This window comes from Vanessa cardui, chromosome 13 (genome assembly GCF_905220365.1).
Source record: "Vanessa cardui chromosome 13, ilVanCard2.1, whole genome shotgun sequence".
In the NCBI taxonomy this organism is placed as follows: Eukaryota; Metazoa; Arthropoda; class Insecta; order Lepidoptera; family Nymphalidae; genus Vanessa; species Vanessa cardui.
The window spans coordinates 6,019,022-6,037,536 of record NC_061135.1 but is presented as its reverse complement, the minus strand read 5'-3'; the positions used below and the strand labels follow the sequence as shown (position 1 = coordinate 6,037,536).

The 18,515-nt window shown below is 32.7% G+C and overlaps 2 protein-coding genes across 2 annotated transcripts; one reads left to right on the top strand and one right to left on the bottom strand.

Annotated features, from left to right (window-relative positions):
* Positions 1–23: 23 nt before the first annotated feature.
* Positions 24–9,368, bottom strand: LOC124534810 (tubulin polyglutamylase TTLL13-like). The gene is made up of 17 exons (XM_047110829.1): positions 9,111–9,368; positions 8,942–9,041; positions 8,282–8,450; positions 7,888–8,088; positions 7,722–7,814; positions 7,491–7,632; positions 6,331–6,446; positions 5,734–5,862; positions 5,069–5,222; positions 4,880–4,951; positions 4,418–4,584; positions 4,226–4,321; positions 3,106–3,232; positions 2,448–2,651; positions 1,930–2,085; positions 386–695; positions 24–246 (listed from the first exon to the last, which is right to left on the bottom strand). Exons 1-16 carry the CDS (start codon positions 9,114–9,116, stop codon positions 549–551), a joined length of 2,079 nt encoding a protein of 692 aa, XP_046966785.1. The 5' UTR covers positions 9,117–9,368; the 3' UTR covers positions 24–246; positions 386–548.
* A 627-nt stretch (positions 9,369–9,995) lies between these two features.
* On the top strand, positions 9,996–18,291 carry LOC124534682 (ubiquilin-1). The gene is made up of 11 exons (XM_047110662.1): positions 9,996–10,216; positions 10,337–10,523; positions 10,709–10,806; positions 10,923–11,066; positions 11,560–11,698; positions 11,795–11,902; positions 12,250–12,509; positions 12,997–13,110; positions 15,689–15,889; positions 16,484–16,616; positions 17,121–18,291. The coding sequence occupies exons 1-11, from the start codon at positions 10,115–10,117 to the stop codon at positions 17,195–17,197; spliced, it is 1,563 nt and encodes a 520-aa protein (XP_046966618.1). The 5' UTR covers positions 9,996–10,114; the 3' UTR covers positions 17,198–18,291.
* Positions 18,292–18,515: the final 224 nt, after the last annotated feature.

The window sequence follows — 18,515 nt, the reverse complement described above, 5'->3', positions numbered from 1 at the left end:
TATGGAATTATATATTTGATAATAAAAAAAGCTTTTTTATTTTGGTTTAAAGACTCTATTTATAAAAATAATATATTCTTACAGATTTATTTATCTCTTTACACAAGGATTTAAAATTGACAAAGTTCATAATTTTTAACATCATCATCACCTTGGGACAAATTTTAAGTATTATATGTTAGGATACAAACCCTATAAGTACTTTACTCATTTAAATCTTGCCACATATTTTTCGTCAGTAACTATCTGGAAGTGAGGGTTTTAAAGATTATTTCCTGTAATGGTATATTAAAGTACGAAAATAATAAATTTTAGTTATTTTACTTTTTTATTTATTTCGATTATGTTCTTTTGTGTTAATTTAAATAAATATTGTAAAACTTACCATGCAGATTGTCTATCTCTTATGATTCTTCCTAGAAAGTTCTTTATTTTTACACGAAAATTTTCTTTATTCTTTACGTATCCATGGTCTTTTTTATTACATAATATTAAATTTTCAGTATGACATTATAATTTCTGTAGAACAAAAAGGTTATACATGCAACTTACGGTTGCTTATCCTTTGAAACGAATATAAAAATTTGCGAGAATACCTTTGTTGAATTAGACACAACAGAGAGGCGCCCATAAACTCCATACTTTCTTTCGTCTTCAGGCCTCAAAGTTCCCATTTTCTTCATTACCAAATAAATCTAGGAGGAATAAAAAAAGTGGATGATAGAACTGTCAATGAAGATAGGGTCATTATGCATTCAGATTTTGTACAAGCAAAATATTATGACTTTACTCCATCATGCAATATATGTATGCATTTACGATAGATTCAAGCTATTTAACAGCTTTTGTGCCAATTGATTATCCTCCATGAAGCAAGCCATGAGATTATCCTATCCTGGATTTGTAGGCAGCACAGAGCCACTACAATTTTTGCGCAAATCTTTCAATAAGAGATTTTCAAATTATCTCAATAATTCATACACCGATGTTGCACGCTGGTGATTTTGAAATATTAAATATTTTTTGTTGGAACTGTATTTTCGTATCCGATTAAGATATGATTAGTCATTACTTAAAGAAGTACAGAGTACAATATTGCTGCTTAAATAGATTGAAGTCAGAATCAAGAAAATTTAGAATGTTATATCCTAAACTAGATCGTGCGTTAACTGAAAAAACTATCGATGATTGATGCTCCACATCATCCACATGATCTGTGTGTATCTTGTTTTTGTTGTTCTTGGTACGTGTGTAATACAACTACTAACAAGTCATTATAAATAGTAGTAGTGACCATAGTATTTTGTGCAGATGAACTAGTCCTTATGTATAATTTCGACCCCCGAGAACAATCAGAAATTTATCTAGAAAGATTAATAGAGATTTTTGGTGACGTCTTCACCACTTCTTTGTAGTAGAATGGTATTATTTGCAAGCTATAGCAACTAGGACTGCCAGATGTTTCATTTTTATCTTATTATAATACTATCGAATATAAATCGCTGTATCGTCCTCTTGATTGAGCCGTCTTGAGGTTTCCGTCTTGGTCACCTTTTTTAAATGACAAACAGACCGCCCGAGTAGAACCAGCTATGTTGCAAACAATCCATTACAAAATACTTATCAGTATTGTGTAATCCGCCTTTCTTTTCAATAGATCTAAACGGTTAAGAGACACTTAAACAGTTTAGGCTGTTCATTACTATCCTTTATACCGAATATTATTCGCATCCATATTAAGATAGCGTTAGTTTTTATTAGTACATTATAATGTCCTTGTCTTGTATGTACAATATTTTGTGGGGAGGCTTTAATCGTGTCTTCTAGAATGTACGATTCAAATCTATTTCGCACATTAAAATTGCATATTGCATGAATGCAAAGAAATAATATTTAAATAATTTTTAGTTAATTCGAATAAGTTCGTACCTGTTCCAACATGCCGTAACTCCGGATGAGGAAGTCTCGCTGTGCTAGCAGGTTCACGCGTTCCCGTTCCTCTTTCTCCACAATGGGATCGGGCTCGTATGAACATAGCACGTATGGAGGTTTCAATTCTTTTTCTTTTTCTTCAATTGTGGTTACCTGTGTAGGAGATATATCCTATTCAGCGTCATAGCTATTGTAGGGCCAGGTAGTGCAATGTACCAGGGGCCTGGAGTTCAGGGGGCCCTCTAAATTAAACCTTAAGCTTCTGAAGCTAGAAAATCACGACTGCACACAAGATGGAATCTAGAATTTATTTAATAAAGGTAATTATTATTAGTTTAAGAGGGATGGCAAAGATGGGGTGAGGGCCAATTTTTTTTTTCACCGGGGCCCTTCCTCACCTAGCTACGTTACAGATCATATTAATCTATTTTTTAACATATAAATAAATAAAAAAGACTGAATACATGTATTTTAATTTTAAACTTATTTTAAATATATATTTAGTTATTTGTTACCGATTGTTGCGCTAGAGATGGCTTCGCTACAAGCTTTCCCTTCTCCTCTTTACTGCGTTTGGTATCCTTCGGTCGCGGTTTCATTTTGTCTCCGGTACCGTTACCGCTTACACTGGCGCCCTCCCCCTCCTTCTCTTTCTTCTCAATCTCCTTTGGCTTCGGTTGCGATGGCTTTTTCAAAGCCTCCGCCTTCGCTTTCGTTTGCTAAAATTACTTAACATTTTTACTACATTTTCAGAGTCGAGATGGCCCAGTGGTTAGAACGCGTGCATCTTAACCGATGATTGCGAGTTCAAACCCAGGCAAGCACCGCTGATTCATGTGCTTAATTTGTCTTTATAATTCATCTCGTGCTCAGCGGTGAAGGAAAACATCGCGAGGAAACCTGCATGTGACAAATTTCATGGAAATTCTGCCACATGTGTATTCCACCAACCCGCATTGGAACAGCGTGGTGGAATATGTTCCAAACCTTCTCCTCAAAGGGAGAGGAGGCCTTTAGCCCAGCAGTGGGAATTTACAGGCTGTTGTTGTTGTTGTTGTTGTTTTACTACATCATATATCCAAACACATGCCTAACAATTAAAATCGATTTTTTATAAATCGATGTGAATGTGTAAGAGGCGTCGTTACGCGCTGTACGTCTGTTTACTGGTACCTGGAAGTCGTCGCGCTGCAGGCGCACGCAGTCGCCGCGCGCGCGCGAGGCGGCCGTGCCCGCGTACAGCGAGCCCGCCGGCTGCTGGAACAGCGCCGCGTACTGCGACCCCGACGGGTACACCCGTCTGCGGACATCTCGACGCGCTCATAATCCGACGGGACGGCCAATCCGAAAGAGTTCGTGCTCACAACCAACGGATTTACGTCACACTCAGGTGAACCGATCCGAAAGAATTTGTGGTCGGAACCAACGGATTTACGTCATACTCAGGTGAAACTTTGTAGAGTTTACTAACTATGCCAAACTGATAGAGACTTAACTGTATAACACTATGAAGTAAACAATTCAATAATGATAATTAAACAGTCGATAAGAAAATATTGTCTTATAAGATTATATATTAACTGTTTATATATTTATAATTACTTTAGAGTTTTTCGGAATAGGTCATTTAAAATGGCCTTCTGACCTACTGTCAAATATTATACATACTAAATAATCAAGTACACCCGTCTGCGGACATCACGACGCGCTCATAATCCAATCCGAAAGAGTTCGTGCTTACGTCATACTCAGGTGAAACTTTGTAGAGTTTGCTAACTATGTCAAATTCTGATAGGGACTTAACTGTATAACACTATGAAGTGAAGAACTCAATAATGATAATTTATTAGTTTATAAGAAAATATTGTCTTATAAGATTAACTGTTTATATATTTATAATTATTTCAGAGTTTCTCGGAATCCTTTAAAATGGCCTTCTGACCTACTGTCAAATATTATACACACTAAAATAATCAAGAGAGAACTTGAGGACATTATTATCGTAACGACAACGACGTATAATTTGAACTTAAATAAATAATTTATTGTGTTTAATGGACCTACTAAAATTTTAATTTAAATTTCAAAATCCCCATAATAGTTTTATCGACGTTCAAAACGCCATTTTTTCGCATTTCCATAGTGAATATCATATACTAATCAAGCTCTCAATCAATAATATCACGACAATTTGCGGTCAAATGTTATTTATTTGGCTTCTTTTTCTGTTATGGTTGAAATAGAGCATAATAGGTACAGAATGGCTATGTACGCTGTTTACCATTACACTTACCTAAAATTTCCCAAGTGGGTCTCTTCCCACTGAATTTGCGTTTGCCAGGGACTTCTTTCCGACTCTTTCTCTTCTATTGGCGTGTACTCTGCAAATCTACAAAAAGTATTACCTTTGAACATCTCATGTCTATTTTAGTGACATTATTTACTTTATTATCGTTTCTTCGCATTGCAATCGATGTTCACTAACTTGTTAGTCTGAAGTAATCGATCCCTTATTCTTTTACGATCTTCCTCTAGAACTCGCTTCTTGTCGCACTGCCAGATGTTAAGCATAGTTAACGTGTCAGTTAGCAGGCTTTCCTTCACTTCTCGATCGAGTTGGGTATCCGTGTGGAAACTTGGCGAGTGGTTCACCTGAGGACCGAGAATCATTGGTAGAATTAGTGTCGTAATATCGATTCTTACAATTAATTCATCATTCGAATTCACTGACTTATATTAATATTGTAAATAAAGCCACAGCACAAATGCTAAATAATCGAATGAATATTGTAGATCATGATAATGGTGCCTATCATTATGTATGTTTTGTCAATCTGTTGTGTATTATAAAAAAATCTATGTAGATTTTGCGTATTAGCGTGGTTTAGATAAATAAAATCTCAATTACTGATCTTTGTAAAGCAATATACAGCGTAACGTAACGTACTTCTAAAATATAAGGATGAAGCTTGTGATCCAGAAGTATATCAAAGCCCAGTATTTCGAAACATGCATGAACCTGTTAATTAAATGTTATTAATTTAGTTCATAGAAAATTCATTCACACAAAAAATAGAAAAACCATCATCAAACTCCTTAATACATATTTGTTAAATAATTAAACTGAAGAAATAACCATATCGTGCGAAGGAAAGCACGCGTGGTAGCTGTGTTTGAGAATGGGCCAGGCGGATATTATCGTCTTCACGATCACTTGGTCTATTGAATGCCACAGCCGGTCGAGGTCCACTCCTTGCGACAACAGGACCTTGTTCAACGTCGATATTTTACTGATAATCGAAAACATTTTTCATGTATACATTGTACAACGAGCATTTAGATTTCAATAGAATAAATCGTAGTGACAACTTGCAAACTATCGAACTAGTTAGTAATTAGAGACAAAACACGTTTGAAATTTTATCTTTAATATTAGTAGGATTTTAAAGTTCCAAATCAAAGCAAAATATACTTGAAGTTTTCTTTTATTCCTTCTAATAGTCCTTGGTCTTATATCAAAATTTCCGAACACCAAAGGTTTCGTTAAAATTACAATTATTATCTTAGATCCTCGCTCAGAATAGAACGATATCGAAATAATCGTAAAAAAAATGAATTTGAAAATATAAAAAAGCTTAAAAAATGAGAGATCAGTAAATACATTGCGCGTGACGCTAAACTTACATCATTGCTTCGTAATTGTAAAGATTAATAACAATGAACAAAAGTGACCAAAATTGGGACATTAGTTCTTCTTCTTCCTAATAATTAAATACAAAAGATATAAATATATCAACAGACCGCTTGCTCCCCGCTTCCGAGTCGTAGACATACGTGCGACTGTGCTTGTTCAGCGCGTAGTTGGTAAGGTGCATGAAAACGTTCGTCGTGTTGTTCGCATTCGGGTCCGCGTAACGGCTCGTGGCAAACCTATAAAAATCCCAGCTTCAACTATAAATTAACAGGTATCCAACTATTGATATGTGCGTATGTATAATAAATATGCTAGGATACTATGCTTTTCTATGTAAAATATTTAAAAACGATTGAATCGCAAGCAGCAAAGTCTAACGGAACAGAAACGCCCATAGTAGTACAAGCACCGTTTTAGCGATCTCTCATCTCCAACGAGGAGAATTAATAGGAACATCTTGTGTCTTGCCTATGGTCCAAGAATTGACAATATCGTTGAGGCTACCCAACCCCAAGAAATGCGGGACTCGGTTTTATGCACGCTCCGCAACCCTAATTTTAGTAAAGATGGAAAAATATGGTATGATATTAACAACGCTTTCAAATAATGATATTTATAAATTTTTCAATTTTATAACCTACTAAATCTAAATCAACGTAATAAACATGATTAAATGCTTCGTTTGTCGGGATAGCATCGTTTACCTGACAAGGCCTTCATTATATACAAAAATCCTTAAAGGATCGCATGACGTAATAAGGGTATACACTCTTATATCAAATTTATATCCATCCACGAGATAGGGTTTCGATAAATAAACCTACAACAAGAGAAATTAATTATATTTTAATATTTTTCTCTTTATAATAAATAAGTATGATATGTGGCATAATTGTCTAGGACACCATCAGAATTGCTGAAAAAAAGAAAAATTACACGAAAAACTAATATAAATACGAGGGTAGAAGTAAAAAAATTATATATGTTGAGGTATCCGTAATTTAATAAGAGGCGTCGAAGGCACGTTATCCAGGTTTTTCATAGATAAATACATGCATATAAATATTTTTTTCTTCTTAATATTCTCCTTTCATTCAATCTATTTGGAATAACACATTTTAAACTTTCGTACTCTTTCCGTAAAAGAACTAGTAAAAATTACTTATCGGGGCTAAATTAGAAGAATACGGTGATTGGTTAAGAATATCACTAATCTGGCGAAGTGGATTGCGTTGACCACCATTACTGGTTGATGAGAATTCCTAAGCGTTATCATGAAACGAACTTCCAAATTTAGAGAAAAGATAAACTCGAAATATGGTCGTTTAGTTTTCGTTGTTGCTTTAGTTTCGAGACCGAATCAAGGGCAATACGACAGCAAAAGCAAAAGTACAAACTATGCTAGAATATTAAAAATAACCGACCAAACCGTCCGTTATATTTTGTTAAAATTCTTGAATCGATTAAAATGGATTGAATGCTACTACAACAAATCACATCTTTTTGCTTGTTTTAAAACAGTTTTCTCATTATTTTTTCCCATGTGTGGTAATGAAATTTCTATGTATGCTTAACTCTTAACATAAAATTATTACTTTTATGATTAATATGTTCTTAATGATATATGCGAATTATATAAAAAATTAAATATCAATACGAACTTGACAATATTAGGATAATATAAATCTGTTCCTGCGTAAAACTTTCATGTATTAATAACAAGTACAATCCCAACTTTCGTACTGAGAAAGTGCCACAATCGATGTATTTATAAGCATTAATATTTACAATCGACTTAAAAAATATGAGAACAGTTCAGATACTGTTACTTCTCTACATGTTTAAACAAAAACCATTAGAATACCTGGCAAATAAGTTTGTCTGTAGGCTTGATGTCTTTCAAGGACTTAGTAAGATAAATGCCTCGACCCTGACTCCCACACTCCGGCTTTATTATAAACGTCTTATTCTTGCGCGACTTGCTATAAGTCAAAACTTCCCCAAAACTACAAATAATTATGGTGATATTTGAGAACTAATTGCCTTCATGTGTATAATAATCAATCAGGCAATTGATTTTTCTTTTAAAACTTACTCGGCGGGCAAACACCAAGTTTTTGGGAAGAAATTATATTCCTTCGGATAGATCTTTTGCATTCTATTTAAGTTTCTCGCCAACAAATCTTTTCTGTAAAGGACAAATCAGATATAGGGCGAAAAAATAATAACTTAGCAATATTCTTTATATTTAAGGCATGTACCTGCATATTTCAAGCATTCCTGGAAAGTGGTTGATACGTTGAAATCTCTTCATCTCTTTGGCCCTTTCCACAGACACGCTCATATCGGTCCAGTAGAAATTCCAGGCTTCTTCTTCAGAAACTTCACGCATACCAAACGCACTAGCTACTTTTCGTATAGATTCGTAACGACAGTTGGTAAGACAAATTGATATTTGAGATCTATAATATTAAAAACACTTTTCATCTAAAAATTATTTATGAATATTGAGAAACAAAAAAGGCAAATAGTTCAAAAAGTCTTTCAATAAATAATAAAATTGGTAAGTTATTTTCTACTCATCCGGTATTATTGATATCTCTATCACTATATAATACAATGTTTTGTACTTCAGCTTTTAGGAGGAGCAGTTACCTCTTTCTTTTCTTTTTCTTGCGTGTGGTCTCAATAGGTATTATTGGTGCTGAACAAGAGGTTGGCTGGGACGTATCGTCTTCGTCATACAGCTTGCTGTCATAATTCGGCAAAAGTATTGATGTTATGTTATCTGCTACTTCTTCTTTATCAAGTTGTTCGGCCATTACTATAACAATATTAAACGCTTCACACTTTTCGAAACTCGATCAATATCGCGACCGTTTGCGTAGCAGCCAGTTACAGTGCAGTACATCAATGCGACAAACAGCCTCTTAATTCATGTTTTTATCATTTATAAACAATTTATGAAATAGGGAAATAGGAGCTTCTATTAAAAAAGTAGGGTCAGAGACATAGTAGTTTTCAATAATAATCGATCGAATAGGAACCCATTATTGAATAAAAGTAAGGATTGTATGAAATTTGAAAAAAAAGTATGATCACATTTACTCTATCCATTTAACTTATTAATTCAAGTGATAAAATTTATAATATCGTGTGAATAACAAGAAAATAAAAACCCAATGAAAGTAAAAATATAGTTTGTAGTATTTTTTAAAGTAGGTATATATTTAATATTATTATATCTTAAATAAAATTCTTAATTTAATATTCAATATTGATTCATAAAATTAAATGTAAATGAATGTAGCTAACCTGCAACTTTATCGCTTTTTCGTGTAGGCACATTGTACGTTTTCTTAGAGCTACCCAATGAACGTTGATCCTCTCCGTGTGAAAAAGGTTCAAAGCCCAGCTATAAAATTAACTCTCATAAGATATTCATTTTTAATTTTTATACAACAGAAATAAGTACAAAACTAACCTCCATTTACTATATAGTATATATTTTATATTATAAGCCTACGATTAAATTATAAAAATATTTGCGCAAGGCATTCTCTTCGCTGAAATGACAAAGTTCGAAGTTCCGAAAACAGTAACAAGTCCTAAACAGGATTGAGTTGTGCTAGAAATAAAATGATTTAATAAAACAATTTTATTTTTATATTACAGGATCAATCATAATTAAATAATACCAATAATAGGTACCAAACTTTGTATGGACGATTTCATTAAAATTTTGTTAGTAAAATTGCATTCTGGTACACTGTTTTTTGTTTTGTCAACTGTCGTCCAACGATTATAGAACCACAACGTTCTACGTTTTTCTGCGAATTGTCGTTAGTCATGCTATCGAAACTAATAATTTACCATTACATATTTTGATTTTTTTTGTATGTCTATGTTTATTGAATTATTATATTTATTTGTTTATTTGGTTTATTTTTAAGTACAAAATAATTTGTTTCATAACTTTACAGAGATGTATTCAAAAGATTTTGAATTAAGACATTTAGCGCTCATATTTTCACATTTGTTAATATCAAAGAAATGACATTTAGAATTAAAGTTCAAATTTCAACAAAAACATAAAATGAGCACTGCTAAAAACTAATTATTCATTAAAAATTATAACATAAGTATTGTGTTTTGGTGGATTCATTTTTTTCTAATATTATGTTGTTTGTAGATATAGTAATAACATTTTATCGAAAAGGTTATTCACCCGATTTACACTTTATTTAAATATTACATTAATTGTACTGTTAAAAAAATAAAGAAAATAACAAATAATATATTATAATTATTTACTTAAAATTAATAACAAATAATATTAATAAATAAGCTGTCAAGTAAAAAATCTTTCAGAACATCGGTTTTAGAACGCAATTTTGTGTATTATCTGCTTTTAATCGCATAGTCGTCAAATTCTAGTGCTACTATTTGCTATTCCGCCAAAGTACAGAGTCATCTAGAATTGATAAAATGGCAGAAGGCCAGGACGAACCCAAAAAGATCACAATTACTGTAAAAACCCCAAAAGAAAAGCAGCAAGTAGAAATCGAAGAAGATGCTGATATTAAAAAAGTAAGTACTGAGACGCTATGCTACTTTTTCATGGCGTAATAACATAGATATTGCATACGCAATCAGTGATGACATTTCCCCAATTATTCGGCAAGAAACTAAATTAATTTATTATTTTAGCTCAAAGAAGTACTGTCTCCTAAATTCAACGCTGAACCGGAGCAGCTATGTCTCATCTTCGCTGGAAAAATAATGAATGACTCCGACACTCTTAAACAGCACAACATTAAGGATGGGTTGACAGTTCATCTTGTTATCAAGACGCCTCCTAGACCAGAGCCTGAAGGAGGAACTCGCCGTCCTCCAGGTAAAATCAAGGAAACATGAAATAAATTGTGTGTGATAAAATATTGTGAAAACTAATGGTGTCATCAAAGTGAAAATTTTGTTTTCAAAAGTTTATATGCCTTTTTTAAAATTTGAAAATAATTGCTTCCGATCTATTAATTTAACTATGAAATAAGTGATACAAGTTTAATGTATTACTTTTAGCTGATATTGGTGCAACACCATTTGGACTTAACTCACTTGGAGGGCTCGCTGGACTGGAAAGTTTGGGTCTTGGTCAAAGCACCTTTATGGATTTACAGGTAAATTAATAACTAACAAAGAATTAAAATTTTTTTTCACTAAAGTTACTTTATTATTAAAAATTGCAAACAGCATCATGAGTAAATAATTATTTTTTTAAACTTGTATGTTTAAGGCTCGCATGCAACAAGAACTTTTATCCAACCCAGAAATGTTGCGACAAGTCTTGGATAATCCTTTAGTACAACAGATGATGAATGATCCGGAAAACATGCGTTCCCTCATTACATCTAATCCACAGATGCAGGACTTGATGGCTGTAAGTAAATATTTCATTTATCAAAAAATAATAATGTTGAAATAATTTAAAAGATGATGTTTTCAAACCTATTAAATACTATTTCTAAAAATTATTGATAAACATAAATGTCTATAAAGGTATAATTATAAGTGATTATATGTAATAACTGTTTTGCTATTCTATTAAATTTATATATGTGTATATAAACTATTTTTTATCATTAGTATTGATGTTAGTTTTAAGTGAAGAAAGTGCTTGTAAGCAATAAACATTACAGTAAATTGATTAAACAATTAAATATAAATAAATACATAAATAAATCATTATGTTGACATTGATTATTACTAGATAAGATTTAATTATAACAGTATTAAAACCTTAGGTATGTCAAAGGTAAAAATATAATGGTAAAATAGAATTATTTATAAATAATAATGTTTTACTGTAGAAAATGTATAAATTTATTTGATAAATACTATTAAACTAAATTGTTTTTTTCTTTAAATCATAGAGAAACCCGGAAATAAGCCATATGTTAAATAATCCTGAATTGTTGCGCCAAACAATGGAATTGGCACGTAATCCAGCAATGCTGCAAGAGCTGATGAGGTCTCATGATAGAGCATTGTCCAACTTGGAGAGTATACCTGGTAATGATACAAATAAACATTGCTTAAAAACTGGATATATTTAAATATGTAAATAATGGATGAGTCACATTTACTTTACACATTTATTTTTTTTAGGTGGATACAATGCATTGCAGCGTATGTATCGCGACATCCAAGAGCCTATGCTTAATGTAGCCAGCAGCATGGCAGGAAATCCATTCTCTGGGCTTGTCGATAATTCAGGTGATTATTTTTCATACAATGATTAAGCATATAATAAGAATGACTTAACTAATTAAGATTTAGTTGAAATTGTAAATTAACATTAATTGACAAAAGCCTCTATAACATGGCTCATTTTTAATTTGGTTGTTTCAATTTGTAACTGCAATAAATGACTCTTTATAAACTTGGACTAAGTATATGTACAATGACCACATATTGCATCAGTTGAATCAATAAGTAATAGTAGAGTGATATTTGTACATTAAGTATTTTATGATTAAGTAATGGTCTAACATTCATTAATGGGCTTTTCTGGTGAATAATGAAAAGAGACACTTGTTGAAATCCAAAAATTTTATTTTTAGATGGAACAAATCCACAGCAGGGTGCAGAGAATAGACAGCCATTGCCAAATCCTTGGCAGCGTGGTGGTTCCAACACCGCACCCAGTACTGGTGGTGGAACTGGCCCAGGTCTCATCAACACTCCGGGCATGCAGTCTCTGTTGCAGCAGATGTCAGAAAATCCTCGGCTCGTACAGTCAATGCTTTCTGCTCCATACACCAACAGCATGCTACAGGCACTATCTGCTGACCCTGAAATGGCTTCACAGCTTATTAACCAGGTAATTAAAACAACCAGTATAGTAAATAGTTTGTAGGCTATGAAGTATTTACAAAAAAAAACCAAATATATCTACATAAAAAAGTATAGTATCAGCCTGTAAATTTCCCACTGCTGAGATAAGGCCTCCTCTTCCATTAAGAAGAGGGCTTGGAACATATTCCACCACGCTGTTCCAATGCGGGTTGGTAGAATGCACACGTGGCAGAATTTCGATGAAATTAGACACATGCAGTTTTCCTCATGATGTTTTCCTTCAGCGTCGAACACGAGATGAATTATAACACAAATTAAGCACATATATAAAGTGGTGCCTGTCTGGGTTCTAACTACTGGGCCATCTCAGCTCACATAAAACAGTAATCATGTGAAATTGTATTATAGTACACTGTACACACACTCATACACAGTAATAGTAGAATATTTTAAATTTTATTTTAAATACTTAAACACAGTTAATAATACATATTTATTTAATACCATTTCAGAACCCAATGTTTGCAAACAACCCCCAACTCCAGGAACAGATCCGCACTATGATGCCACAGATGCTTGCTCAGCTACAAAACCCTGAAATGCAACAGATGATGTCAAATCCACAAGTAAGTTTATTTTTAATTATCTCTTAGGAAGTGATTATATAATTACTACTTAGTTGTTGGTGTTGCTAGTACATGTAAATTTTAAACAAAAATTGCTGGTTAAAAGGCAGGCAGGTACCTAGTAAGTTTTCATAGTAGTCATTTGTGTTTTGGCTAATAAAATTGTAATTGTGAGAAAACCTGCACGAGTCAGGAGTATCCTTAGTGGATACTCCTCATATCATATTGCAGCAGCTTGATGATATTATGAGCTCTAAGCCATAAGAGGTGTGCTGGATTTTGGTGTTTATGTGTGTACTGCCCTATTACATTTAGAGCCTGCAATATGATTATATATTATTTTAAAAACCTTTTTCCTCTAATTTAGTTTACTAAAATTTACATAAATAAAACATGATTTGTTTTATTTATTTATAAATGAGAACTTTCTTTACATGTTCTTAAACGGTATTTGACATTTTAAACTAAGCATTGGTTCACGTCAGTTGTAATTTATTATTATTCATTTAAAAAAGTTATTGTAGTTAATGATAAACTATGGAGGTCAAAAAGTTCTCAGGATTGAATTTAATATATATAATGTTATGGATAATATCAATAAAAGTCCTTGGCCTGAATACACAATTAAGTTACATTAATTAGCTTATAATTATAAAAAGTACGAATATAATATTATGTACCTGATCTGATAATATAATGGACCCTATATGAATGTATTACAAGTTTCTGTCACTTATCAGTGTAATGCTGTGATTGTGTCCTGTCTGCGATAATGAATTTATTATCTATTTACATTCATTTAATTTTAAAACTGTTGCTGTTTTACTACCTGTCAATAACGCTTTAGATATCTTTATTGACAGATGTTTCAGCATTTTGAGAGTGTGAACATTTTTTTTTTCATATAAAATTAAATAAATGCGTATATAAGGATAAGAATTTGTTATACAACTTTTTTAAAGTTTTAAATACATAAATTTACTTATTTTAATTTTCATCATGACACATCATGTATTGAAATTTACCATGTGGAAAATTTCGTTGTTTAATAATTTGCAAGCATTTAAAGCCGACGAAGCTGTTATCGGAACTTTTAGAAGTAAAATTTGTAATTTTACTTACTACAACAACAACAACTATATACATTATAAAATATACTTTATTTTAGTAGGCTCTTACAAGAACTTTGAATCATAATGTCACGTGAATCGTCAATGGCGATTGAAACATGTATGTAATAAATAATAATATGAATCACCTGCAGATGAAATGAAACGTCACATGACCCATTTAATCATTACGAAATCCAAACTCAATAACACTTTAGTGTATCAAGTGATATCACTCTTACTTTTGTGATCCAACCAAGGCAGATTGCTTATCCCATTTCATACTATTACCAGTGGCGTAGCTAGGTGAGGAAGGGCCCCGTTGCATAGAAAAATAATCGGGCCCTCACTCCCTCTCTTCCACCCTTCTTTAAATAATAATTACCCTTTAAAATTATAGACTAAATAAGAAATCTTGTGCGCAGGGTCGAGTTTTTCTAGCTTCAGAAGCTTAAGGTTTAGTTTAGAGGGCCCCCTGAACTCCGTGCACTGCACCACCTGGCCCTACGATAGCTACGCCATTGATTATTACACTCACTTTAGACAAAATTAGTTAATAAATTAATATAATGCATAAATAATTTTGCTCGTAGCATACCAAGGCGATAGTAACAGATATCACTTAGAACGCTTATTTTAGTTGCAGCTTCTTATTTTCTGTTATTTTAAGCTTGTGTTAGTGCTACTGCGTTTGTGTAACCTAACTTTAATAGCCTAGCCTAACCCTAAGTTTAACAGTTTACTCTCGACGATGATGAATTAGTTAATCAGGACATGTTATTTTATAAGTATTAAAAGCAATTGTCATTCATAAGAATTCTCTTTAAGAATAAATGTCTACTTCATTATGAGTTCATAAACAAATATGGTACATGTAATGAAAGAACAAGTTTTTTTTTTAAATTCAATGAAGTTAATAATAGACTTATATAACTTCTTCTGAACAAACAATAATAAAAAAAAACGAATGAAACCTCCTTTTTTGAAGTCGGTTAAGTTTGTTTACAGCTTGAAAACTATATAAATTAAAATAAACACTTCAGATCAAAATGTTTTTTAAGAAAAGTTTGTCAAATGGTAGTTTCTAAGTCACAGAAAGCGTTTTTGTTACGTAACGAACGTAACGACAGCCTGTAAATTCCCACTGCTGGGCTAAAGGCCTTTTCCCCCTGGGAGAAGGTTTGGAACATATTCCACTACGCTGTTCCAATGCGGGTTGGTGGAATACACATGTGGCAGAATTTCTATGAAATTTGTCACATGCAGGTTTCCTCACGATGTTTTCCTTCACCGCCGAGTACGAGATGAATTATAAAGACAAATTAAGCACATGAATCAGCGGTGCTTGCCTGGGTTTGAACCCGCAATCATCGGTTAAGATGCACGCGTTCTAACCACTGGGCCATCTCGTTTTTGTTAATATTGTTATAAATATATTATAAATTTTATTTGGGATAATTTATTTTCAGGCATTGAACGCACTACTGCAGATACAGCAGGGCATGGAGCAACTACGGTCAGCCGCACCCAGCCTCGTCAACAACCTGGGCTTCGGGCCCGCCGCCGCCGCCGCGCAGCCGCCTCCCGCCCCCGCCGCGCCCGCCGCGCCCGCCGCGCCCGCCGCCACCCCGCCCGGCCGCCAGGCACAGAACTCCGAGCTCTTCACACAGGTGGCCCCACTGTTACCTCATTTTAAATCACCTATATTACGACACAACTTAGATGTAGCATCGGCAAATGCAATAAAACCTTAAATTACTGCCGAATTATATAACCAATACAAATAGTTCCCTACCGCGTCATTCGACGCTATTCGTCGCTGTAGATTCTCGCATCAGTGACGTGTCAAATTGACGAATATATTGTCATATGACATTACAAGTTATGACGTTTGCGTAAAGATCATATTCACATAAGAAATAAATATTGATTTAATTCGAATGTGATTGGTTTTACAACTTTTGCCAAGGCTATTGCTTGTGTGCTTACAGTCTTATTCCAATCTAAAAAGGATATAATAATAATTAAGATAAAAATAACCAACTTTAATGAATATAATATTAATACCAGATCATTCCAGTGATTGCTTATATATACCCACTTTAATATAACTTTCAAAGTTTTGATAACAACTTCATTGAGATTTAAAACACAATTTTGATAATAATTTTGGGCCATTTTGGCTTTTGCTCTCGTGCTGGCAATTATTGCTTATTGTAAAATATTCACTGAGTTTTTCATGTGATATACAATTTCTATTTCAGTTTATGCAAAGAATGGTATCAGCAATGGCCAACAATCAGACTAACACACAGCAACCGCCGGAACAACGCTATTCTCAGCAACTAGAACAGCTTACCGCCATGGGTTTCCTTAACCGTGATGCTAATTTGCAAGGTACGATCTTTATTGAATATAAATATAATTGATTAACGAGAATAGTTTCCCATCAACAGTGTACTCTGGAATGAGTAAGATCATCTTACAAGTGATTAAGTTTTGTGGAAAACCACTCCCTTATCTATGTACTATCGCAAAGCACATGATCCTATGTAATTAAAAGAGATATAAAATCTAAAATGGTCGGTAGTGTATATAAGTGACAGTATAAAGTGTAATTCATATTTATTATGATGATTATTTTTATGAGCAATTTATAAGATTATTTACTATGAGGTTCGTTGGCTTATAGGCCTTCGTAGATGATTATAATAGCATATTTTATTAACAAACAGCAATATTACGGTTACGAAGAAGTGAGTTGGTATGAATATTGGGTAACCAATGATATTCAAGAAACTTTAACATTTCTTTAGCAGTAGGAAGTATGAGGGTCAGTTTATCTACGATTCACTAATTGTGTTTGCCAGAAATGAATTAATATGAATAATTGCATTTCAGCTCTTATTGCAACATTCGGGGATGTAAATGCAGCGGTGGAAAGGCTACTGGCACTTGGACAATTATCTATGAGCTAACATTCGCGCGGGTGCCCCATCGTAACCTGTAATCACTTGTACCCCTGTACTGCAAACTTGGATTGATCACGGATTTTTAATTCAGTTATATAACTATCAACTTTTTACATGTGGTATTAATTTTATACATTCTGTCTATAATTTTTTTTTGACTAGATTATTAAAAGCGATAATAAAAATATGTTTATTGCGACGTGTGGTGCAAGTGTGTTATAAATAAAACGATAGAAAATCGTCACGGTATAGACTCATTTTCAGTTAAAAATATATCTATCTAAATGTCTATTATTTTTAACAGATTGTTTCTTAAATTAAATAATTTAAATTCATTCCTTCTTATTTTAGGTGTATTAGTTTTATTTCAACTTTGAAATAAAACTAATCTTAAATTTTGGACTAAGATTATATTAAACATTTGATTGACTTGTTTAGTATATTTAAACTAATATATTTTTATTAATTAAACATTTTTCCTGTTTCCACAAGCTATAAAGATACATACATAGTTTTAGTTCTCGTAAAGTTAGATAAATGATGTAGGGTTATGTAAATAGTTTTGCTTTAAAACGAGTGATGAAGGCAGTCCTGGCAAAGCATATAAAATTAATTTGTGCTATTATTATATACAGTATCTTTAAATTGAAATTTGTTAATATTTTTAATTGCTAATTCTTAAAATGTATAATTTGTATAAAATGCAAAAGGGGTTAAAATAAAAAAGAATTAAGTTTTTTGAAGAATAAAAGTATAATTTATTTGCACTGAGTAACTTTAAAATTATAAAACAGGATTGGCATAAATAAATCGCTTTTGTGTGTCTCTTTGTTATATGGGTTAGGAGCATATTAAACTTCTCTGAGTGGGTATTAATTAAATCCATAATGGCGTTGATGATTGTACAGTTATTTTTGTATTTTTTGTGAGGTGGTAAAGTACTGGAATTAAGCTTTTGCTTTCTTCTATTTGATGTGTAGCAAATTTTAATTTGTAAAACATACATGCTCACTTTTGTTGGGATTTTGTTAAATTTCCAAGAATTATATAGAATTATATTAATACAAAAATATGTATCAATAAAGTTTGAAAACGCTAAAGAGCCTTTTTCTACCCATAATTTTGTGTCCTTGTTTGTATATATAAAAAAAAGAAAAGTGTTGCAGTCAAGCTGTCAAAGGCAAATCAGATTTAAACTCAGATTTGAGTGCACAAATAGGTTTTGATTTAGTGTTTTATTATTTAATATTGCATTATTGAAAATGTGACTTTTAATTAGCAACATTAGTAAATCCTTGTTCATTAGTTGCTATTTAGGGGTTGG

Excerpts from the sequence above, each read along its gene's own strand:
- LOC124534810 (XM_047110829.1), bottom strand. Across the intron at positions 8,089-8,281 it reads AAGAAAAAGAAAAGAAAGAG|ATCTCAAATATCAATTTGTC; the intron begins GTAACTGCTCCT and ends TTAATATTATAG. Across the intron at positions 6,447-7,490 it reads CAGACAAACTTATTTGCCAG|GTTTATTTATCGAAACCCTA; the intron begins GTATTCTAATGG and ends CTCTTGTTGTAG.
- LOC124534682 (XM_047110662.1), top strand. The coding sequence starts at position 10,115 with ATGGCAGAAGGCCAGGACGAACCCAAAAAGATCACAATTACTGTAAAA. Across the intron at positions 10,217-10,336 it reads AAGATGCTGATATTAAAAAA|CTCAAAGAAGTACTGTCTCC; the intron begins GTAAGTACTGAG and ends TTATTATTTTAG. Across the intron at positions 11,699-11,794 it reads CAACTTGGAGAGTATACCTG|GTGGATACAATGCATTGCAG; the intron begins GTAATGATACAA and ends TATTTTTTTTAG.